Raw genomic sequence first — 25,408 nt, forward strand, 5'->3', positions numbered from 1 at the left:
AATAAAGGCTCATGGCTGTGTGGTTCTGGTGGTCTGAGCACATCTGGGCTCTGCCTTGCCTGCACCCCGGAGGGAAAGGAAGAGAGACGGGTTAGAGACAGTATCTGCAGGTAACAGCGCTGCTCCGCTCTGGGCTGAGCTGTCTGCAAATAGAAATGAAATACACAAGACTGCAGCATACAAGGGAGGGGTGACAGGGGAGCCGGTCCCCTTCCTTCCCTGCCTCCCCTCATCCCCTTCCTCCTCCACCTGCCTGGCTGTTTTCCGCATTGAAAGATCCGGGGGAAAAAAAATAACGCAGCCTGGAGAGTCTAAATTGGCTATCCACAGGAGAAAGAAAGAAAAAGAGAAAAGATTGATGATCTCGTTCTAGTTGGGGGGACCGTGAGATAAAAGGAGGGGTGTGTGTGTGTGTGTGTGTGTGTGTGCGCGCGCGCCAGATTTTTTGAGAAACTGAATCATGGACGTTTTTTCTTTTTCCATAAAAGCTACATTTCTCATCCTTATTATTACTTTTTTTCACTGGTGGGACTGAGCTGGTTGTAACCTAACGCAAAACAAGGGCAGGAGTGACTTCAGCTTCCTCTAAATTCTAAAATGGCTGCAGGCACCAGACAAATCTTGACCCTGGTGATGATGCTGCCGAGAGCCAAGTCATAAAGATGCCTCCTGGCACCAGTCTGTCTCCCTGAGCCCGGCTGTAAGGACCGGTTTGCTACTCCGTCCCTCGCGCCCTGCTGCAGACTTCGGACGGCCATGGCAGAGACAGCACGACGCCCCAGCCCCTCATCCGTGCCCTGTCCTCCCTGCCCCTCCGAGCACAGCCTTGCTTCCACAGTCTCTTCCCTCTGGTTCCAAAAGCTAAGTTTATCTCGGGCATTTGGGCTGTGTTGGGGTGAAGTCAGGGTAGGTGGGGATGAGCTTTTCCTCTGAAATATTCAGGCAAACTGACTGTAGACAAAACAACCAGATGCTTTTTCACAATTGCATTTTTGACCAAATCGATTGGACGCTTCAGTGTGAAGAAGACAAAAACTCAAGTCAAGACGGTCACCGGAATAGAAATTTGGGGGCAGTAAGCAGCCACAGGATGGTGGAAGGCATTCCATTTTCCTCGCAATGAAAATCTGAGTTTTCGGGTTGTGGTGAGGGACTCAGAATTTGCTAGAACAAAGACATAGCAGAAAGAATGGATGCTTTTAAAGCTTACATTGTTCCTGTTTATTTGGTGTCGTTGCCGGCAGAAAGTGGCCAGAGCCCTCCTCTTTAGCACTGCACAAAATGGTCTGAATGAAGAAGCCATCTAATCCCAGTCAATATTAATTCTGACCCGAAAAACGAGACCAATTCTCCAGACAGGATTATGACCACCACCGCCTGACATTAACTGATCGCTTCACTGTGTTTCTCAAAAGAACAGGATGTTTTCCTTTTCCGAAGTGCCTCCTTCTTTCAAAGAGGGGATGAAAGCCTCACTCTGTCCCTCTCCTGACATTGGGAAGGCACGATCTCCTACAGTGGGCTAGCCTTGACCGCCCCCCCACCCCCCGCTTTGCCAGCTTCTGTATCTTATGTGGGTTGTTTTTTTTGTTTTTTGTTTTTTGTTTTGCTCCTCCAAGCTATAAAATCACTATAAAATAAAATATCGAAGTACCCAAGATGCCGTCCTGGAATGTCTTTCCTTGCAGACAGAACTGCTGGCTCCTTATATTATTTTCCAAGCAAAAAGGGGAGGGAGGAATGGGTTTAAGCATATTTTTCTAACGTTCTCCCCTCAACTGGTCCATTGAAATCAGCAGGATCATGGCTCCTGCATGATGCATCTCTGCGGCGGCCGGAACCGCCGCGTGTCCGGCTAGAGCAAGGATCTGCGTCTCGCCTGGGGAGGCTGCGCGGGGGCCGGAGGCATCTCAGCCCCGCCTGCGGTACCGCCGCACCATTTCCAGACCGCTGCCCCCTCCCCTAAAGATACTGCAGATGTTGCGTTTCGCTTGTTAATCTGCTTGTTAAGTGCAAGAAATAAAGTGCTGTTGCTTGTAAATGTCCATAATTCATCTACCACAAAGCCCTAAGTCCGCGCTGTTTCATTATCTGCTGCCCGTTAATAACCATCAACATTGGAAACGTCTCTAACAACATGCCAATTTTGTGAGGGGGATGAGGAGCCCCGGAAAAAGCACAAATTGTCTAGGGGGGAGTCGCCGCAGAGGGGGTGCCCCCTGGGAGGGCAACGATGCCCATCGGTGTTTAATTCAAGGCCGAGGGGCGCTCTCAGCGGCGACATCCCTTTGAACAGAGACATGGTGTAATTTGGTTACACAAAAGCAGCCAGATGAGCGGGTTCAAATCATCTCTCCTGCTCGGCACCGTTGCAGGGAAAGCCCTGAAAGGGAGGAGGGGGGTGAAAGGTGGCAGGAAATCATGCACCTTCCGGGTCTGTCTTCTCTTTCCTCTGCTCCCTTCATCCCTGGGGACCCCACAGCTAACCTGGATGCATTTTGTCCCTCTCTCGCTTACAGCCTCGTTCACAGGAGCCGAGGCTGTTTGCAGCTGAGAGAGAGAGAGAGTCTCCGATTCACTTTTGTTTCTCTCTAAGCGTTGCCAGACTGGGATCCGAGGGCCACCTTCAGGGGCTGCCGCAACCCACTCGGGGGGCTCCCTATGGGCTCAGTGCCTAAGGTCAGGGCTGGGATTACAGACAAGCCCAGGAGGGTGGAAGGGGGGAAATGGGGCTCCCTTCCCTGACTCTTGCCGGAGCCAAACGCAGGCCATCAACATCTGCTTTGCTAACTCTCTCCCTGCTCAAAACATGGCCTCTCTGCCCATCCGAGAGCATCGGGTCCCCGGCCCTCCCTGCAGCTCCAAGGCCCTGGCTCATCCGGTCGAGTCACACACCTGACTTTAAAGAAAAACATCATTTTCTACAGTGGGGCGTGTGACCGCTGGGAACCCCTCCACGGCTTTCAGAGCCGGTGGAGGAGGCAGGCTGGACTGCTCCTCGGGGTAAGCTCACCCGCATGGAAGGGAAGGGAGAGGCCCACACCCAGCGGCTTGCTGAGGTCTGTCCTGTGGGCCCTTCCTATTCACACTTCGCAGCAAGGCGTGACCGAGGGGCTGAGGAAGGGCCCCGGGGCCAGGGGCGGGGGGGGGTGGCGCCCTCCCCCTCCAGAGCATCCATCACTGGGTGACAAGCTCTGCAGCCGGCCTCTCTTCCAGAGGCCCTTTCCCTTCCCCCGCCACCAGCCTCCTCTGTAAAAACCAAAAACCATCTTGTTCTTTCATCATAATTAAAGTGCTGTCAGGGAAAATGGCATGGCTGATTTTTGCCGCATTGAAATGACCCCCTCATTTCTCTTCTCTCATTTGCTAAAGTGGTCCTTTCTCCGCCTGAAATCAGGCCCTTCGGGGATGGAAATTTTAGCTGGAAGCAGAGAGTTCGAAGCAGAATCCTAACCTTGTGGGGGGGGGGGTGGAAATCGATGTTTGGAGCGGCCTCTCTCTGCGGCAAGGTGCCGGTGAAGCCATCTTAACGGGCAGGGCCGATGGCAGCGGTTACCTCTGAGCTCCCATCCACACGGGCTCCTAATTACCAGTCAGGGTGCACCATCCAGCCACATTTGGAGGCTGATTCTCCCTGTTGACTTATCTAAGGGGCAGGAGGAAGCTGTCTGGAAGGAAGGCAATAGGTTCTGGATCTGGGAAGATAAAATCCAAATGCCTTTCACGCACACAGGGAAAGCGTGACTGCGTATTTAATACCGTCCTCGGCCTGCGTGTTTGTGTTTGAAATAAAGCTGTAACTTACACGCATAATTAAATGCCCTCCTCCTCGCAGCCGAGTGCGACAGAGCCGCCGGGTGACACTCCTTGCCTGTCACGGACACTGCAGTGTTCAGGGCTCTTTCTAAAGTCCTGGCAATGGCGTCTCACGTCATTTTGTGAGAATGTCACTCTGAGCCTGTTGGCCATCACAGAACTTTCCGAAAAGAGCCATTTCAGGCAGGGCACGCATCAGCGTGTGAGCAAACAAAAGAGAGGAAAGAAGGAAGAATGGGCAAGAACAGAAAACAAGAAGAAGCTGGAAGAGACATCCCACGGCCCTGAGTAGCTCTGAGCTCTGCCTTTGGAATCCACGACATTTGTTCAAATACATATTATGTGAGGATATCATAATATTCATCCTAGCCTTCAACTACTTCCATTTTAAGGCAACTCGTATGTCAGGAGCTTTCAAAATTAGCTTAATTTCCTTTTCCTGAAGATCACACAGCTTGGAAGGGCCCCTTTTCAGTTACACTGGGGAGCTTAACTGGCAGGCTTCCGGGTTTCTAGGAGGGTATGCTGATATCTGCCGAGTCAAAATGGCAATCCAGGCCTCCCCTCAATTGAATCATTAGTGGTTAATGCATCTCTGAGTAACTGGAAGCTAAGGTGTGAAATGAACCCGAGTGTCACTAAGCACAGGCTTCTCCTGAGGCTGTAACGCAGAACAGTTAGGGGGCTGGTGGTGTCGCATCTCGGCAACAAGGCTGTTTCGGGGGCTGGATTCTTTGCTGGCCTGGCCTCCTGCCTCTTTGGCTCCTCTTCCCCACCACCCCCGATATTTTGGTTTTTTCCCCTTCTTTTTTCAAGAAAGGAAAAACAACCATACAGGGCTCCAGCCTTTTATTTCCTGACTGTTGTGTATGTCATAGCCATGGACGCTGGAGGAAAACACGGGCTTGTTCTTATCGATCTGAGCTGAAACGAGTCAGGCACCTGAAGGCTTCGATCTGGACCTGACTGCCACTCAGAGGCACCCCCTCCCCCGCGGACCCCCCCCTACTGCCAAGCGGAAACCAGTAAGGTCCCGTGGTACTCCTTGGAGAGCTGGGGTGGGGGGGAGGGAGCCCCCATGTCCTAGAGGGTCACAGGGAAAAAGCCAATTCAGCGAATCCACTGCATCGGCGGTCACTGGGCTGGGGAGAATGGGGGTGAGGAGGAGGGCAGCCCACTGTCCAAGAGTCCCCTCCCCTAGCCTTTCCCAATGCCTTCAGTTAGAATTTGACTTTTAAGGGCTCCCCCGTTAAAAATGTGGCTCTCTGCTTTCCGGGCCTCATAGAGCTCTTTATTAAAATGCAAATTTCCCTTAAGGGCAGCCCTGTAAGCCTTTGCCAGCTAATGGGATTAACTGAACCGAACACAGCCACCTGCAGGGGGGTAAGGAGGCCTGGGGTCAAATCTCCGCATCTCAAATTTGTCACAGGCTCATCGGAGGGCGCCCAGAATGCAAAACACAGGCACCCATCCCTGCTTCGGGTCTCTTTGAAAGGGGACTCTGAAACCAGGGCCCAAGTCCCAGCTGTGAGATCACAGGCTCACTGGAAGTCTCCGGGCCTTGGCGTTCTCCTCTCTTTCAATCAATTCTCTTAGGATGGACGCCGCTTTGCAAGTACCCCACAGCAGGGCCGGGGTTAGCAGAGTAGCATCAGGCCGGCGGTGGGGAAGTAATTGCACAGAACTAATTCATTTATGGAGGCGGCCACTTGTAATAAAGGATGCTTTCAAAGGAACTTGGGCGACTGATTTTCCTGAGCTGGCAAACAAGCTTTGGTTTATGTCTTGAAAATGAGTTTTTGGGCACGTTGCTGGCTAAGTGTGCCCCTCAGGTACAAACAAGGTGGGGTGGGGAGGCGGGGGCTGAAACTTCAATCTGAAATTCACGCATGCAACAAATCCAGTCCATCATCCGGGAGCTCCTTCAGTCTGGTGGTCTACACTAAACCGTTTCCCTGGTCTTAGATCTAAAGCAAAGCACCTCTATCTGCAGATGCACACATATAAAAAAAATTTTTTTTTATACAAAGATCACTTATGTGGTAAGCGTTACAGGAAGCCTATGGGTAAGACACTATTCCAAGGGTAACGAATAGATAAAATTATTTGCTAAAGGAGAGCTGGAAATTCATTCTGGAACTCAAGGTGTGTTTTCCTTCCACAATGATTGGAAACTAATTATACTATTTGAATATAGAGTATCTCCATCTGCATTAAAGAACAGGAAGAAGAGGCGCAAAGCTCAGGATGTAAGATGGAGGCCGGGAGCCAAGATGGAGGCCTTGATCTAAGATGGAGGTCTGGATCTAAGATGGAGGGCAGCTCGAGGTCTAAGATGGAGGCCTGGAGCTAAGATGGAGGCCTGGAGCTAACATAAAGGGCAGCCTAGAAGCTAAGATGAAAGCACTCCACAGTCGATCAGGACCTCTGGCAGCAAACTATGAGCACCTTCCCATCCCGCCCTCAGACAAGAGTCTCAAAGAGGATTCTACGGTTGGGTGGAAGACTTTAGGCCCCTCCCCTAAGAGAGTTTTCAGTCTTAGAAGCCCAAGGTGCAGTTTGATTCCGGACAGAGCAGAAAAGAGAGAGGGGCTGACTGGCCCCTGGCCAGGCCCTGCAGCCCTTGAGAAAGCAAGCCTGTCCCCCCAGCACGCCAGCCACCCCCTAGTTACACCCGTGGAGGAGGGCCTTGTTTTAGAACCAGGGAGGATGCCCTGTTACCCACAGGGCCCACGTTGTGACCCACTATAGAAGGCTCCATCCCTGTCAGGGAATAACGTTTCAGCCACCGCCCAGCATGAAAATCCCAATGGTGGTGCCTCTCCAACATGGAGACTCTCGTTTGTTGGGACCCAAGCAGACCTCACAGGTTCTCTGCGGCTTCGTTATCAGGGCGCAATCATTTTACGTGAGCACTGATTAGGTTTACTCAACCAGCTTGGAGAAGGTTTCTGAAGTCAGTTTTTTGACAGTCTTTCCATCTGCTCTTAACTGTTGTATCCATGCGCTATTGAATTCCTCAGTGGAGACTTCCCGGTTCATTCTGATTCTAAGACCATCAAAGGGAGCCACAAGTCTTATACCTTTGTCTTCCCCATGGGGCAGGGCACACATTAGGCACTCAATACATGTATATTGAACAACTGAAGGAATAAATGAATGAAAACGCCCAAATTAAGGCAAACTCACCGACCCGGCAAGGATTTCATCCTTCTGAGCGGCTTGGCAGACACACCAACGGCTACTGCAAGCTAAGAGAGGCTACTAGAAAGGCAAAAAGGAAATAAAGCTGATTTGACATCCAATTTAACCCTCAAATTAGGAAGTAAGTTATCAGCAAGGGAAAATGGGTACATATGCACCAAGAACCAGGCAACATTCCATGTTCTTTGCCAAGTTGGACACAATCTGCCTATGAGGTAATCCTCAGATCTGCCAATAGTCAAGAATTTGAAAAATTAATTTGTGACAACTGTTTTCATTTGGAGCCATGATATTCCTCAACCAGGCATGTCACTCTGTGCTCAGTTCCCATTAAACACTTACAGCCACCTTCCTCTGTTCGTGAAGAACAACCATGGCCTCCTTCTTCCACCACCAATTCCTAAATGTCACAGAAAACCCATTTTATAAACATCTTTGCGGCGAGTCCCTTTTCTTGGCCATTAGAACAGCCATTGCTCCCCCCACCCCCATCCCGGCTCCTCATTGACCATTTGCTAAGTCTCCGAGCAATACAAATTTAGGTCAGATCAATTAGTAACACATTTCTAACTCTTGGCACTTGGGAAGAGTGTGAACTTTTCCTGGTGGGGAGAAGCTAACCCTTGAGAGCAACCTCAAGTGGGGTCAACCCAGCAAATGCCTTCTGCCTCTGTGGGCTGTGCTTTAAAAAAAAAAAAAAAAAAAAAAAAAGAAAGAAAGAAAAAAAAAAGGCACAGGGAGGCTGGGGTCCCGCCACAAAACTTCAGGAAGCTGAAATTCTGTTGTCCCTTGTTAGAGCTGGAGAGATTGGCATCTGGGTGTGATGGTCACTCTCCCCCTACCCCCCTCGCCCCCGCCCCAGCAGAGAGCCATCAATCTTGTGAGTCTCCTCAAACACAGCCCTGCGCCCCCCTCCCTCCCCCGATTCTTCCTTACTGAATAGAATGTCTCCCGTCTCTAATGAACATACCCAGGAGAATAAAACTTGTTTTTCCAAAAGAGGGGGGGGGGGCGGGAAGAAAGGAAGGAAGGGAGGAAGGAAGGAAAAAAAAAAGAAAACAATGCCTATACTCGGTCTGGCTGGAGCCAAATTCTCGAGGACAGCAACCTGTAAACTTCTAAGGATTTCCTCAACATCGGAGGCCTATACGTAATGTACAGGGCGTTTGCTTTTAGTTTGCTTTTAACTTACGGTTTGCTTTGTTTCGCTTTGAGTAATTATCGAATCAAAGAACTCGCCAAGACTGGATTTTTCTTAAGGACAAAAAGGGCCACCGTGGGCCAGATTTCCTAAAGCAAAACCAAACCACCGGGCAGGGCAGGCACGTGAATAATGGCTTGGAAAGTCAGGTTGTGCTAGAAGGGGCTTATTACTAATTTCCAAAAAGCAAGCAAGCAAGAATCCAAAAATTGGACAATTGCCATAGGACGGGGAGAGGAAACTGGGGAGGCGGAAAGGGCCCACCGTGCGCAACAGAGGTGGTGGTCAGAGCCCAGGGTCAGCGCCGCTGTCCCTGGCGCGTGTGCGCGGCACGCTCATGCACACCCACCCAGACCCGCAGCCCCGGTCTCACTCAGTGGGCTCCTGGCACCAACGTGGGACCCCAGGGGCGCCGAGGGAGGGACGGGGCGGGATGTCACCTCCCCACTCCCGCTTGGGGTCAGGCCCTCAGCTGTGCTGGCCGCTCCCGGGAGGCTGACAGCCTTCCAACCTCTCTGCCTGCTGGCACTGCCCTGACTTGTAAGCAGATCCTCCCTTCTCCGCCCTTCTCGACTAGAAGTTCCCAGCGGGCAGGGACCCCATCTGCGGCTCAGAGCTAAATTTAGCCTTTTTTTCTTTCTTGCTCTGCTCTTTTAAAAAATGTCATCGAATCTCCGTATTTAACCCTTAACTTCCTTTCGCACCTTCTTTTTTCTCTTGCTATTTCACCAGTAAAGAACAGGCCAAGGGGGAGGTGGGTTGTTAACATCTGAGTAGTTCACAAGCATCGGATTTTTACAAGTTTTACAGAGGAGCAGACACAAAGGAAGGGAGTGCAGATTCCTTTTCCCCTTTTCCCACCGCAGTAACAGGACTAGGCAAGCAGAAGGTGTGGAAGGCACAATGGAGAACGTGGGAAAACATCTGAGGAAATCTGTGTGTGCTTGTGTGTGTCTGGGGCGTGGGGGGAACAGACACAGAATGGTTTGTATACTGTGGTTCATACTCTAGAAACATCCATACATCTGGCTGAAGAGCAGGAGATAAGGATAAAGTAAAAACATGGCAGGATAGGGGCGGGGTGGGGGGGGTTTCCTGTAACATTATAATGTCATTTTTACAGTCAATACAACCCTCTGGAAGAAAAAGGGCCAGGGGCCAGGGAAAGTATGGGGCGCAGATTCCCAGTCCTGTGGGCCACACGAGTGGGCGGCGTGGTCACATGGGGGAGGCTCTGAGCTCTGGAGGGCGAGGTCCCCTAGGAGGAAAAGGGGTGCCTGTGTGTGTATGTACTGGGGGGGCTGCTGACACTGGCAAAGAAACCCACCAAATAAACAGACCGGAGCCCCCTGTCCCCCTCAAAGCACAGAATGTCGGAGCTGCTGTTAAAACTGATCTCCCTAGCGACCCAGGACAAAATGAGACCCCAACCCAAGATCTCCGTGAAAGGTGGGGCTTTTTTGCGTTTGGGCTTCCTACATTCCATCTAGAGAATTCTAAGCGATCCCACTTCCTGCCAGCGGGTTTAGCCATTCTGAGCTCTCTGCTGACCTCTGGTGGGAAAAGAGTTCTAATGGCCCAGAAAAGGTGCTCCCGACAGGGACGGCTCACCTGTCCCGTTCCCCAGGACCCCAACATCCTGAGTAACACCCCCGGGGGCTGCCGTGGTCACTTGCCTTGGCCCAGGTTCAGGGCTAGAAGTTGGGAGGTGTGGGGAAAAAACAGAGCAAGGAAGGCTGTAAAGAAGCCGCAGAAGATTATGGGCTTAAGACAGGAATGTTAGAATAAAGTTTGTTAACTTAAAAGAATTTTAATAGCAGGGTGGGGGAAGCTTATGCCTGAAATTAATACATTTTGTTCAGTTCCTTCGACTTTTCAACTATAAAAGAGTGAGGGAAAGTATCTAGGCATGTGGAGAGAGGATAAGTTTTGTTGGAAGGGAAGGAATTCCCACCACAGGACTTTGTGAGCCCTCGCGTGAGAAGCTCGTGTGGCCCTTCTCAGATTGATGACCTTGTGACTTTATAGCCGCTGCAGAGAGGGAGGAAAGTGGGGGCAGGAAAGAGATGGAAAGAGGGGCCTGTTTTCTTGGAACCAGGAAGCCTGGCCCCAGATGCCGTGAGGACCCGCTTCTCTGTGGAATCTCGGCCGGAAGAAGGCAGATGGGGCCCCACATCCTGAAGTAGAAGATGGGGTCCCATCCCTAGGCAGGAAAGAAAGACTCTTAGTCAATCAGAATGCCCTCAGTGCCTGTGGGTTTGTGGCCCTGAGGAGCAGAGAGGGGCTGGGAGGTGAAAAAAACAATGGGAATTCATCCTCAGCCAATACCTTCTCTCGGAAGAAAGACAATATTGAATCTTCCCATACTTTCTCAAATGCTAACTCCTCCAGGAAGGATCCTTGGGTTTCTCTGGTAGAAAAGGGACCTCTGCCCACCTCTGAATCTCTTCTCTAGCCCTTGATTGGGGTGGGAAAGATGCACCACTCACCTCTGCTTCCTGCAAGTTGCCCCCAGCATTGGGTACCCAGATATTATTATTTACCAAAGGACAACAGAGTGGCCTGAACTTTTCCGTACCATCTGCCATTTTGGAAAGGACACTTGGGGGAGGGGGGCGGGCAGCATACCTGTTCTAATGAAACTTTTTACAAGAGAAAGTTTTAACGTGAGGAGGACACACACCTCTAATTTTTCAGACGAGGAAAACTGGGACCCAGAAGATAAAGCAATTTGCCCAAGGTCTCGGCCAGCGCCCAGAAGAACCAGGGCACACGCGTGGGCTAGGAATTTAGAGGTCACTGCGATAGAGTTTTTTCCTGCACTGGCTAAGGTCCCCGGAGCTGCTAGTTAATACAAGTGACAGCAATTTGTCCGCAGATAGCAAGTGTTCAACTGGAAAGTCTTTACGACTCTCCCTAGGCCCTGTGGGTGGGGGCTGGGGCCCTGGGAAAGAGGATTAGGGGAAGGGGCCGCAGAGGCGCGCCTGAGGCGAGCACGCGGGGAGTTTTGAGAAGCCAGGCTCTCAACAGTAAAAGCCGAGCGCCATCTGCCAGCCAGCTCTGAACAGCTTTGCTTTATATTACTGTTTCTACTTCCCGGCCCCAAATACTGGGGGTTCTCACCTTTTTCCCTAAAAACAAGCTAGTGGCCGCTCAGAAACGTCCCTAAAATAAGAATCTCATTTTTTAACAACTCTCAAAAGAGAGGAGAAATAAAAGGAAAGCAAGAAAGCAGGAAGAGAAAGTCCCTAGAAGGTGGGTTTCTGCTCCCCTTTCGGAGCTGTGCAGACCTCGGGGGGATAGGATTAGCCCCGATGGCTTTCTGGGCCCCTCCCCCCTGCAGGATGGAAGATCCACTTCCAGTTCTGAGCCTGACATGTAATCTCAAGTCAGACCCCATCTCTGGGGGCATCAGGGTTTTAAGGCCAGAAAGAAAAAGAGAAGAGAGCCCTCCACTCCCTGTCACCCTAAGTCTCAGGTTAAGACATCTACAAGGGTTCTGATGTACTCTACCCAGAATCCTTTGTTCAAGCCCTGCCCACCCTACCACCTCGCGCCATTACCTCTTTCTACATAAAGTGAACACAGAGATACCGCCTGGCTTGCTCTCGGACCACTCATCAAATTGCTCTTGACCACGGCAGGACCCTGGGACTACGAGGCAGAATCATCCCAAAATGAAGCCTTGTCAACACTTTTAAGAATCAGATTTTGGCCTTTTCTGGATGTCACTTGGCAAATTCATGGAATCCTGGAATAGTGTGCTAGAAACAACCAAGGTCCCAGGAATGAGAACCCCCTAACGCCTAAGCCAGTGCTCTCTTTCCACTCTCCTGGGGCCCTCCAGAAAAGCTGAGGCTCTCCTGCCCACCCCCTTCCCCATCAGGTCAGACCCCTTCCCCCATCAGAGCAATGTGCAAAGAAGGATCACCGTCGTGAGCTCACCCGCCGCCAAACCACCCTGCGATACATGATTTCCTAAGAGTGATCCAGAATGACTGGATCCATCAGGAAGAATTCCAAACAGTCCCACTTGGAAAGGGGGAACCTTCCTGCCATGTCCATCTTAAAACCAGCCCTGGCCGTTTGTCTGTACAACAAAATGACCTAATATGCTTCCCTTTTAGCAGCTCGAAAGGAAGAAGTGAAATCACACGAGTGTTTAATTATAAATAGCTATTAGTTTTCTGGCAAATCCAACTTTTAAACATTTTGCCCTAATGTCTGGCATTTGATTTTGGGCTCTGCCCGGAGCCTTCTAAGCATTTCCTTGGAAAGATATTGTACTTGGTCCCGGGCAAGATGTCAAAGTCAACAGTCAAAAAACACGCCTTGGGTAATTTCGAGGATTCTGTAATAGGAACGTGTTAGTGTGGGGGCACTTCACTTAGCTAAACTCGAAACATCTAAAAAAGGATATTTTTAAATTTACACGTCCAATATATAATTTATCAAACTACCACTTTCTACCCCTCACCCAAAAGGAATCCTTATAATAAAAGCAAAAGTGTTTCAATGAACACAGACATTGGTGGGGGGAGAGCAGTTATTCTCTTACTTTCTTCCCCCCCTTTCTGGACTTTGCAATTAACTTAAAGACCACAGATTCCAAACACTCTAAGAAAAAAAGAAGAAAAACCACGTTGCTGAAAAAAAATTAACTCTCTGATGAATCTGTAACATCTCAAAGTTCAACTGAAAGACCAGATCGGGGCAAGAATATAAATGCATTGGGCTCAAAACATAACAAGGAAGCAATAAAGGTTTCTTCCGTTACAGCTACCTGGGGGAGAGGCTGTTTGGGTGCAAGGTAGTTGGTAGTTGGGGGTGGGGAGGGAGTCAGGCCACTGTTTAAAAATGAAATTATGATTTAGTCTTATGATATTACATCGTATCAAAGACCAAGTGCAAGCTGTCCATCAGGAAACGTCCTTGGATTATTACTCCTATTGGCACAAGTTCTATTTTACTTAGTTTACCTTCCTCAGGGAGTCATTCAGAAGCATTTCTTCCACTGCCCCCCAACTGCCTGCAAAGGTAACTTCCTGCGTTGAAATATCAGTGGCTAAAGGTTATGGGTCCCCTCCGTGCAGTGGGCGGGCTCCCTGTGGACCTGGGACTGAGGTGGCCCAGCTAAGAGTCTACATTCTCGTGTGTGTGTGTGTGTGTGTGTGTGTGTGTGTGCGCGCGCTCCCAATTTGAGACTCCATTAATGTTTCACGGGACACAGGCAAAGTGGGGCCCAGGCAACCCGGCATGGACATATTAACAGCCATTTGAGTACCAGCTCTGATTACCCTGGCATCCTTCTCTTCACTGCAGAGGGAATTGATTTAGTGTAGGACACCAGACAGAGGGAGAGTTCCCAGCCTGCGACAGACAAAGGCCCCTCAAAGAACCTGGAAGTGGTAGCAGTGATCGTGGAATGGTTAAGATCTATTTAAGCCTTGACTTATCCTGGCCCATTGATTAGCGATGGGACTGACTTCGTTAATCAGAGTCTTAGACCAATCATTACTTTCTTCCCTGGCGTAATTCCCTTTCCTGTTCTGTGTAGGGTCATCTGGGTCACCTTCTTTTCTGAGAGTTTTGGAAATGACTTCCACCCGGGAATGCAGGGTCGCCGCCATTGCAGTAAACATTTCGGACTGGTTGTCAGTAACTGAAGTCAACGACCTTTCCTCTGAAGGTGTCTTCTCTTTTTAAGGTGTTCAGGTTATGCTCTGTATGATCTGTCTTCCCCAGAATTGGATATGGATAATGTTGGGGCAGTCAGTTATCAATGGGGGATGGTATTGTCTCCCAGGGCGCGTTGGCGGTGACTGGAGACAGTTCTGGGGTCACAATGTGTCTGTATGTAGTGGGGTTGGGGGGGGGTTGGTGCGCATGTGTGTGAAAGAGAGAGAGACAGAGAGAGAGAGACAGAGATAGAGAGAGGTGGGCATCCAGTAGGCAGAGGTCAGGGATGCTGCTAGATGTCCTACGGATCCCCAACAGGTGGCCTCCGTGACAGAACATCAATACGACTGCTATGAGGACCCTACTGTAAGACACGGCCCCTAAAAATGCTCTGAAACCCCCAGTGCATAGCTAACAGGGAAACGTCACAGCTTAAAAACCAAAGGCCGGGTTTGGCAGAAGCTTTGGGGCCTAGAAGATGTGGGCTGTGTCCCGTGTGGGGGAGGGGGTGAAAGCAGAGCAGGACCCTCCCCCAGCCCTGCAGCCTGGCCCTTCTCCTCTCATTTAATCATAGATGGGACACCTTTCTTCTGCCTTACGCTGCCTCCCCATCTAGTGGCCGCCTGAAATATCAACTCACCTTCACCATCTCTGGGCCCTGCTCAAGTCACTCAGTAAAAATTTCATCCCTGCAGGGGCAGTGGACAGAAAGACCCCTGAATGACGAGTATGATTTTATTAATATGTTAATTAAGCAACCTGTAGGCCTAACGAGCCCATATAGACAGCGGCTGTAAGGAATTAAGATGGACACTTTCTAAGACTCGAGAAGCCCAAGGGCCTAAAGCTCACAGGCCTGATGGCAAATAAGACTTGACTTTTTCTAAACCAGGCCCTCACAGACTTTTGCCTAAGTCCTTCGGACACTTGGGAGTGACCATAGGCAGGAAGGTGGCACTTGGTGAAAACGTGTTCACGTGCCTGGGAGTCTAAATGCCCATATCCTTCCTAAGTAATGCCATCTACTCTGGACAGGTTGGGGTTTTTATTTCCCTTTTCCAGCTGGGCCAAGGCCAGAGAAACAGGCCTTCTCGGCCTCCATCATACTGCCTGGCTTTAGTTTTGGGGCATCAAAAAGTGTTATTCCTTCTTCGCAAAAATCCCACAAACTTACCTGAATTCAGGTCCCCTGTAACAAAAAAATCTCATAGTCACGTACACACCAGCAATCAGTTTGGCAAAAGGGAACATTGTTCAAAATGGAACGAGGAGGGAGGCAGCAAGGTCTGTTGACTGGGGGAGGCAAGGACCCTGCCCCCCCTTCCCGCCCCGGGTGGCCTCCCTGTGAGAAGCGACTGCGGTCTTCTGGTGACATGGGTGGACCACGGCGCTCCTTAGAAAGTGGGTACGAGGGCTCTTCCTTTCCATCATCGACACAGTAAAGGAAGTTTCAGGTGCCGACTCTGTCCCACACACCAGATGTGCGTGACGACGTCGGAAACGCTGACTGACTCATAATAAATTGGGGATCAGTTAACAATTTATACCTTGACACCTCGTTCCTCGCCCCAAATTGAATCATTAGGAAGCATTTAGTAAGATCTAATGTTCAAGTTCTGTGGGCAGAGCTCCATTACTCGGAGGCTCCCGAATTCTCCTGAGGTTTAACAAATTACTCTGCAATGCAATTTGGGATCTTCCCTCTACGGGAGTACGAGAGAGTCTTCACTGCTCTGTCACAGATCAGTTCCTGAATGTTCTGCCTGCCGTGCAGCCCCCGCTCTTCTGCAGGGGTACAACTGGAATTCTAACTTGCGGGGGACCCTGTGTCAGGGGCCAGAGAGCATCCTCCGTCTCACCGGAGCACGTGATGATCGACAATAAAACAATAATTAAGTCAAACATTGCTTTTTTGTGTGTGGTTCTTACCTCATTGCTGGACGTCTCTTCTTCAGTCCCCACGGGCTGGCCTGCTTCACCATCTGGCTGTCGGGAAGGAAAACTAGAAACAATTTTTTTTTCTTTTCTTTTTTTTTTTTTTTGCATGTGTGGTAAACATCGAACAATCTATGCTCAGGTCCCTGGGTTCAACCACAGCCCGGAGTTGGTTTACAGACAGAAAGATAATATAAATAATAAAAAGAGAAGGAGGTGGGGGTGGGGGGTAGGGGAAACTTTCAGGACGAGTAAAAAAAAAAAAATTCTCTCCTCATCTTCCTCTGGCCGTGTCACTCACCTGAGAGTGACTTCACACAATCATAAATTTGGCAAGATGTCATTTGTCTCCTGCTTGAGTTGACCTTTATTTATGAAATGTGGACAAAGACTGTACTCTGAAAGGTAGAGACAGAAAGAACGGGTGCCTAGTACTTTTAGAACTTACACGTTAGCAGTCTCATGGGGAACACAGAAATCAGAACCCCCCACCCCCATCTTACCTGGAGCAGGGAGAGAAAAGTCTAAGAGAAGCAAATTTCTAAAAACAATGGTTACCATTTATTGGGCACTTACATGTGGCACGGGGTTGAGGATTTCTAGAGGGAAACTTCACTTGTAGGATCTGGTCCTTTCTTTAGAAGAATTCAGGAAAAATCACATCTCTTCCTCTGATTCCTCTGGAAATGGGCCTCGCCTCCCTCACTCAGAGGCCCCCTGGCCTCCCCCGTGGGGGTGTGAGTCTGGGGGCGCCCCACCCATCCTCTTCCCTTTTGGAAAGGCCACTGAGGAGTTGCTAATTCTCCAGTAGGAGAATTTCTCCAAAGAGAGGCAGGCTCGGGCTCAGTCTTCTCCTTCCCCGAAGGGGTCAGGATCTCATGCCCAAGGTGACCCCAGGTCAGAAGAGGAACTGGAGGGGACAAAGCCCCTTTCCAGCGTGACTCGATGGCATTCGTGAAAGCAGGGTACAGCGGGACCACAGTCTCTGAGCTCCTGCTCGTGCTGGGCCTCCAGGGCTGGAGGGGGTCAGGGGACTGACCAGGCTCGACTGTGACATGTGGCCGGGGGCGACCCTGTCCTACCAATTGGCCCTTCCTAGTTTGAAAACTGCTCATCTTCCTGAGAAAGGGGATTTTGAAATGGACAAATGGCATGTTAGTTTCACATTCCACCAGGAAGCCCAGGAGGCACAAGGTGGGTTCCGAAAGAACCCCTTTGCCAAGTGAAGTGGAAACCGAGTGTAGGAACCAATTTCACTGCTGTTGAGTGAAAGGCTGTTTCTGGGCCTCCTGGACGTCACTTTAGGGAGAGGCGCTGGAAATGCCACAGTTTTGCTGGGGGTGCGGGTCAGCTTTGTCTGGTGGGAAAACGGACTCTGAAAAGAAGTAGAGGCAGGACAGTATGAGAAGTTTAAAATCTAGGCAACTAGGCTACCTTCTCTTAAAAAAAATACATACACATATTTATTTTCTTGCTTAATTATACATTCCTGTATAAAAGTCAAAGGTGATCATTCTAAGACTATGCACTGACTCTTGCTAAGTAGGAAATTAGCCCCAACTAAAAGGACTACGTAAAAAAAAAAAATTCCCTAGGAAGAATATTAATCAAGAGTTATTTTAACAGGGTTATTAGATCCAGGCCAAGATGATTTTAAAGTCTACTAATACTAAAAATGTAGGGGAGCTATGCATAAAAGTACATCTATTATTATATTATTGGAACTCTGAGTGAGAAGGGAAGCTCTAGACCCCAGTGAAGGAAACCACGGAGGATTTCAACAAGATTCTAAAGAAAACCTGCAGTTAAAACAGAAAAAAAGCCCGAAAAACAAACACTGCAGTGCTGGTGGATGAGTTACAGCAAATGTGGAAACCAAGTATCACCCGAGCGATGACAGGTATCTCAGAAACGGGGGATCTCACGTTTCACGTACACTCAATGGACATTTATAACCAGGATGTGTCGGGCTTGGCTGTTGCTTCAGAAAGGAAACCTACTAGGCACCTGTCGTCTGCCAAGGGATTTGAAGAGCACACGGCGCACTCACAACCATGCTTTACATTTACATAACACATCATCGCTTAGGACCACGGCTCTTGTTAGGCGCTGTCTTATCTGAATTAGAAACTTTTGGTTCCTTCACTTACCTTGCAGTCTTTGAGCAAAAGTCCCTGACATTTCCTCTCTGAGCTTTTGGGTTACTTGCCTATGAAATGGGGTCCTATCACATTTTTATTACCCAAGGCTGTTTCAAAGGGCAAATGTGACTTAGATGAAACGCTTTTTAAAAATACAGTAGGGGTGTGGTATCACTGCGCGTGATCATCACGAGGACTGCTTACCAATACCTGAAGGCAGTGAGTGAGGCGACCCTTTCAAGTCAGGAGAGGGTATGCAAAAGCCCCAGGACCCCCACTTTTCTTCGCCTGATTCCAGTTTCCCATGATACACATGATGTGGGCAAATTATAAAAAATGAACCCATCTGTATAGAAAAATTTTTTTTTGAGAGAAATCTATGGGAAATTGGATTTTGAAAGGCAAGGAAGAATTTTGGTCTCTGAGAAGCATGAAATACTAGTGGGAGACGGGGAAAATGATGAAAGTCTCTCTTAATTCTAAAGATTTGGTGCCCTGATAAGCTATGCCCTTCCCAAGGCACCAAAAGCTCAGTGGAGACATTTTGCTTATGGAAAAATGGCTGAACCAAGGGGCTGGGGGGAGGTGTTTCCGCACGGGATGCAATATATCCTTGTTGCACCTGAGGCCGTAAATAAATTACCATACAATTAACTGAGAATCACTGGATATATACGGTGTCATGGCAGGATGGCCATTACTATATACAGCATTTGCCTGCACACTTTTAATAAATGTAGCAGATACTAAAAAATTCTAACCTATAAGGCCCTTCAATTCTTAAAAAATGGGGGACTCATACCCAAGTTAGGTTTCCAAAAGCATGGAAATAGTCTATTATTGAATACTGTTAAATAAGAAAAGAGCTTCCTCTCTTACATATTCTAGAAGTTTAGTCATGTTATTGATTATCTACCTACCTGCCTACCTGCCTACCTGCCTGCCTACCTATCTCCTCTAAAAAGTTTCCTGTAATGTGGTTAAAGTGTTTGGGCAGTAAAAACAGAAATGGCATATATATACACATACATAAATATATACACACACGCACACAATTGCCAAAGGCTGGTCTTTGGCATTTTCAGTGGCAGGACTATGTGGATGTCTTGTTTTAGGTTAGGATGCTAGGATTTGACTGTTAGTAAGAAGTCCTGTCCTAAATGTAAGTCAGTAACTCAGACCCAGATGGGGTACGTCTCTCGTCACTCTGGTCAAATGAACACTGGCAGGTAATGAGCCTGGTTGCACAAAGTCTTATTTACTGCAGCAGGTGAAGTGGCTGCCCTAGTTCAGGGTCATGTCTGATGTAGGGGCTTCTGGACCAGTGACTCCCCGAGGGCAGAGTCAGGGCAATCACAGGATGGCCCCAGCGAATTTCTTTTCCTTAAAGTGAATTTTTCACCCTGGATACAAAACAAGGGTAAGCAAGGTAAACTTCTAATGTTCTTAAGACTTGGCCCCAGATATGGACAGTTTGCTGCAGGACCGGCATTTGCATAATCTGTGGTTGAAGCCAACAGTTCTGGTTTGAGTGGACTAGGCTTTCCACCCCACCCCCCACCCCCACCCCCAGAATAGAGGACTAGAGACATGGAGCAAATGAGCCTTTCACGGAGATCTGCTGGGAAGCTTCATTTCACAAATAAGGCAACTGAGGCCCCAGCATGTAAGGGACGCTGCCAACTAGGGGTCAGGTGGACACTGTCCCCTGGCTTCCTGTGTGTCCCCACTCGTGTCCCCTCCTCACCAGAGGCCAGCTTCTCAGGGCTATGCTCGGAATACTGAAATGAGACTGTGATGGCAAACGCTGGCGTCTGCAGGGACACAGAGCTTGTTATTTAAGGGCTCTGTGGCTTTGGTCGAGCTGGCACAGCCCAAATTTAAAACTGCTTCCCTTCTATAGGTGTTTGGGAAAACGATGAGGTCATGATTTCCCTGGGCAGGCAGAACTAAAACGACCACCGCATTTAGCACCATGATGTGTGAAAGGCACACGCGTGGCGAAAGCACACAGTCACGTGCGTGATGTCATTAGTAATATTAAAACCATCACACGTTATACGACATTTAACAAACAAATGGAGCACAGCTTTAGAGACTGTGGTCTTCAAATCCCTTGAAAGGTCTTGGAGAATAAAATGAAGAAATTTAGATTGTGGAGCTTCCCTTGGGAAATTTTCATTTAAGCCATACATGCAGACCACGGCCAACTGCTGCTCTGGTGACCTGTGTGGCACAAACAGCCCATGTCTCAGATGGGAGCTGAGGCTAGGAAGAGGAGGGGAAGGGGGGAGGAGTGGAGGAGGGGGAGGGGGAGGGTCCTGGAGAAGCGAGGGGGCACGACAGATGGCAAAGATGAAGAGAAGGAGGGGAAGGCGGAGGGTCGCCAGACATACCCGATGTGCTTAAGAACACAAGACCTTTTTCTATTTCTTGGTATCCCAAGTCCATTGGCAGAGGATCTGACCTTTGATCCTCTTTGCCCCCAGCTACAGCTGCTTGAAAAGATTCACATTTACATATTTCACAAGTCATATTCACAATTTTACCACACTTGGTTCACATACTTAAAATACACTCGGAGCATTTTTAAAATTATTTTTATTTTAATTGCATTTCAGAGACAAGACAGCATTCCACTCCCAACGCATAAGACTCTTTTTAAACCAAGCCCCTCCTACTGTGTTTTGTAAAAGCGTAAATGATTGGCTTACCTCCGGCTCTTCCCTAGGAAAAAAAATGATTTCATATTTTTTAAACACAGCCACGCCCACCCTCTTGGCACCAGCCCCGTGTAGGGTTTGGATCCAGACCTGCCTTTAGCAGATGAAGTGGTTGGTTTTTTTTTTTTTTTCCTCCCCTCCTCCCTCCATCCCCCCACAGGTGAGCTGAGTGTGTACAGAATATCGAACTTAATGCGTGTGGCCCCGACGCCCCCAGATACCTGAGTGTCTGGTTTTTCAACCGTAAAGGCGGGAGGGTTTGGCGAACGAATGAGAAGTGAGGAAACGCTTAGCGCAAAGGGAAAAAAGAGAGAAAGACATACAGAAAACAGGTTATGGAGGCCGGCGGGAGGTGGCCCCCTCTCCCCGCGCCGGTGGCCCAGCACACCCCCGAGACGCCCCACTACCTTCTCCGCCGCATTTTCCGCGCCGCCCGCCGCAGAGCACCAGCGCACAGGTACCACCAGTGCGCAAACACGGAAAGTTTTTGCCCGCGCCATGGCGCAAATCACAAGACAGCCCGTTCCCCGGTACAAGTACACAGTCGGCGGGTAATTTGGGGGTGCCAGGGATGGGAATTGGGGGACACTTGAGCATATCATGCACAGGCGGACACAATATGGACACCAACACACACCAACGACAAGCTGTCTGAGCCCAAGCAGCGGTGCCAGGCGAGGCGGGGGCGCACCTTCCCCAACGACCCCAGCCCACCGCGGCCCCGAACCGGCTCAGCCTGGGGAACCCCGGGGCCCCTCCCCGGCAGCTCCGGGCTCACCTGAAGCCCCCGCCTTTCTCGCCGGCCCCCACCCCAGGACTCGGGGCATCTTACGGTCGCTGGCGCTGGCTTGTCCAGCCGGAAACGACCCTCAGTGTTGCTCGGCACCACTTTTCTCCCTGGAGGGCACATACTTCGACCGCCCAAGCCCAACCAAGGACCCCTCCCGCTCCCAGGGCAAAGTTCGGGCCCCTCGCCGGAACTTTCTAGCAGTCTCTTCCCGCCGTGGCCTGGACCCCCCTCCTCCCGCCGCCAGGCCCCGAGCCCCACCGGGCGGCCCTCCCACCGCCTCCCGGGGCCCCCGGCAGCCCCGCTCCCCGCGGGCAGAGTCCGCCGCATTACCTAGAAGCAGCAGGCGGTGCGTACACATGTACCCCATCTTTTCTTCCTGGAGTTGTTTGTCGATGAGCTGGCTGCGTTTCTTCTCTGCGCGCTTCTGGGCGCGCTTCTCCAGGGCTTCCTTGCGCATCTGTCTGCGCTTCTCCGCCAGAGGAATCTTCTTGACCTTGGGGCTGTGCGCGGCTTTGGGCTGGGGGCTCTCGGATCGGCCGAAGCAGCCCCCGAAGGCCTGCATGAGGAAGTTGCGGAGCAAGTTGCGCCGGGGCTTGCGGCGGCGGCGGCTTCGCCGGGGCTGCAGCCAGCGGCGGCACCCGGAGGTCCCATCGTCGGACTCATCGCTGCTGTGGTCGTCGTCGCTGCTGACCGACCCCTCGTCGTCGTCGCGGCCGCGGCCAGACCTGCCCCGCCAGGCAAATGCGCGAGTAGGCTGCGGAGTAGGCGGATCGGCAGCCTGGATCTCGGGGCTGGGGGGTCGAAGGAAGCGGAGCTTGGGTCGGGCTCCAGACGCAGGGGCGGCAGGGGCTCCTCGGGCGGCAGGGGCGGCTCGGGCGGCCCGGGCGGCAGGGGCGGCCCCGGCGGCCGGAGCTGCCCGGGCGGCCGGAGCGTCAGGGGCGGCAGCGGCGGCCCCGGCGGCCGGAGCGTCAGGGGCGGCAGCGGCGGCCCCGGCGGCCGGAGGAGCAGGGGCGGCCCCGGCCTCAGGGGCTCCGTCCCCGGGAGAGGGGACTTTTCCTCTCTCTGCGGCTGCTGCGGCGGCTGAGCCTCCTTCCATCTCGGCTGCTTCTCCCTCAACTGGGGGTCTCTCTCCCTCTGCTCGCTCTCTCTTAACTGGGGCTCCGGAGACCTCGATGGGCGGGTCGTCAAGCGCGATTGGGGGGCTGTCCATGTTGACGGGAGCGTCGTCGACCCCAACGGGGGCGCTGCCAATCTCGAGCGGGGGTCCGGAGATCTCCATCGGGGGGCTGTCGCCCGCGAAGTGCGGAGGAGGTCTGACAGCCTCTCGGGATGGGCTGCCGATGGCGCCTGGGTCCCCGAGGGGGGGCTCGTTCGCGGCGGGAGCGAGGAGGACCGCACTCGGGACCGCCACTGCCGCGGGCTGGCCGCGGCCGCCGCCGTCGATTTGTGGGATGGCTCGGGGGAGCCCGGGGGGTGGGCTGTCGTCCCCAGAGGCTGCTCCATCAAACTCAAATGGCATAGCCTCCTCAGGGGGAGGGCTACAGTCTCCTCCGAAGCCTGTGTTTGCAGGCTTGAGGGCTCCGGGCTCCTGGGGAGGAGTGCTGAAGACCCCAGCACCTGGGCCTCCTGGAGCGAGGTCTGAGACCCGCAGGAGAGGCTGGCTGCAGCCTCCCTGTGCAGGCTGCTCAAACTCAAAGGGCATGGCTTCTTCAGGTGGAGGGCTGTAGCCTCCCAGGCCCGGCCCAGCATCATCGAGGGCTCCGGGCTCCATGAACGCTGGGCGGAAGACCTCAGGGCCTGATGGGGCCCCGGTGGTGTCTCCAGGCTGCTCCAGGGCAGGCCAGAAGCCCCCTGCGCTGGGCTGCTCGACCTCGAAGGGCATGGCTTCCTCAGGAGGTGGGCTGTAGCCTCCGTGGGCTCCGGCTTCCTCGACGGCCTGGCCCAGGTCCTGGAAGTTGGGCCCGGAGACCTCTGGGGGTCCGCAGGCCTCGCATTCAATCTCGTTGGGGACGGGCTCGCCATGAGGCGGTTCGGTCTCCATCTCTTCGGCTGCGCCAGGCCCAGGACTGGGGGCAGCTGCCCCTGGGGCCTCCAAAGGTGGTTGCTCGGGCTGTTCCCCGAGTTCAAGGGGGATATCGCGTTGTCCTGACATATTATTGCCGTCGAGGCAGTTGCGCACGCCCATAACACGGTGGCGAACTCTTAAAATAAACTTGGGGCCCCGTAAGACGGAGCACCCAACCGAACTAGGGTGAAAAAAATATCTTCAAAAAAATTCAGAGTACCAGCTAGAAAGTTCTCCCACCTCACTTGCCAACCCTCCTAAGGTCTGGGGGTTGAGGGCCTCAAACCCAAGACCGAAGGGGAAGCAACCCTACTGTTGCCGGTGGAGTTTTGGCTCCTTCCTGGCCACTTTTTATCCCCTCAGGCTGCCCCTTGGCGCCCCCCTTGGCCTGCCCTTGTCCCCTCCTCTCTCGCTGTCTCTGTCTCTCTCTCTCAGTGTCTCTGCTCCAGGCCAGCCCCGCCTGCTTGGATCTGAGGAGCGTGCCGATTCGGTCCGAAAATCGCTGGTAGTGCTCGCTCTCTGCCACCAGAGGACGCCGGCCCTGGTGCCAAGGCGGCTCCGGGAGCCGGATCCCGGGCGCCGGTAGCCCCGGACTTTGGGTAAGGGGGCCGATGAGCGCAGGCCTCGCAGGGATGTTTTGGCTCCTTCCACTCCTCGCCCTGACTGATTTGGAGTCTTTCTCCTCTCTTATCCCCTGGCCAGAGAGAGAGAGCTCTCCTGCGTTGCGGGACACGTGACGCAAGACGTGGGCCCCGGGCTGCTTGAGCGCAAGAGCTGAAAACCCTCCCTCCCAGACCCAAATGACTCTCCTCGGGGGGAGGGGGGAACCGCAGGAGGGTTTCATCACCCCAAGATACCCCTGAACCCCTGAGCCGCAGCCCCCAGACCTGGGCAGCCTCCAGTCTTGAGTTCCAAGTCCGGAGCCCAAGGCTTCGGGCGCATGGGAAGGGGGCGCGGGCGCGCGCGGGGATGCGACAGGTGGTCGCGAGCCCACCGGCGGGACGGACCGAGGCGAGGGGCGAGGGGCCGCCGCGAGTGCGCCCACAATTTGTTTTTAAAATGCCTTGGGGGTACTTTCCAGCGCTCCTGCGGCATTTGCCGGCTTGCCGAGGCTGGCTCCTGTAAAGCACTCAATGTCCCCCAGCCCCACCACACTCCGGGGGTCCACGCAGTAGTCTGGGGCGGCGCAGGCAGGGTTTCCCCCCGTTTATGCGGACGACGATGCAGGGGAATAAGAGGGTCTTGGGGGCGTACCACGGAGACCCTCTAAGCGATAACTGCCGCGGCCCGGAACGGGGGGCGCGTGACGCGCACGGAGACCCCCATCCGGTGCAGGCCTCAGAGTTCCGGGGGTCCCACTGTTCTGGGGAAGGGTTAGCGGGGTTTGCGTTGGGATTTGTGGCTGGCTCAGCGCGGTCTCCGAGACTGGACAACCCTGTGCGCACTGAACCCAGAGACACCCCGTGCCGCGCCGGCAGCTGCGGTGTGATGTGCCGCGCTCTGCCTCGGGCGCCGGCTGCGGAGCCGGTCGGCCAGCCTCCCCAGCGCCTCTCTGGCCCCTCACCGGCCCCCTCCGGCCCCTCTCCTCTCGCTGTGGCTCTCCCAGCGCAGCCGGTTTACTTTCCCACCAATACAGCGCTCAGAGGCGGCACCGAGCCCGGCCACGAGTGCAGCGGCCGCCGGGCTGCGCCCCTGTCTCCGAGGCTCCTGTGGGCTTGGAGCCGGATGGGGTAAAATACCCGCACTGGCTGGGTGGGCTTGGCGCGTGCACGCGCACTGCTCTGGGTCTGGGGTCTGCGGAAGGAGTTGAGCCGCGGGGAAAAAAAAATTGCTGCTTGCGGGTCACGTACGACC

At 52.3% G+C, this 25,408-nt stretch overlaps 1 protein-coding gene across 2 annotated transcripts in view; it reads right to left on the reverse strand.

Moving 5' to 3' along the window:
- Window positions 1–23,689, reverse strand: part of GNAS (GNAS complex locus) — a 54,133-nt gene extending 30,444 nt beyond the window's left edge. For both annotated transcript variants that reach the window (XM_039236856.1, XM_039236855.1), the window contains exon 1: window positions 21,820–23,689. In XM_039236856.1, coding sequence (XP_039092787.1) covers window positions 21,820–23,674 — 1,855 coding nt within the window. In that variant the 5' untranslated portion in view covers window positions 23,675–23,689. The remainder of the gene's footprint in view (window positions 1–21,819) is intronic.
- Between the last annotated feature and the right edge of the window lie 1,719 nt (window positions 23,690–25,408).

This window comes from Hyaena hyaena, unplaced genomic scaffold (genome assembly GCF_003009895.1).
Source record: "Hyaena hyaena isolate Hyena2069 unplaced genomic scaffold, ASM300989v1 scaffold_119, whole genome shotgun sequence".
Classification (NCBI taxonomy): domain Eukaryota; kingdom Metazoa; phylum Chordata; class Mammalia; order Carnivora; family Hyaenidae; genus Hyaena; species Hyaena hyaena.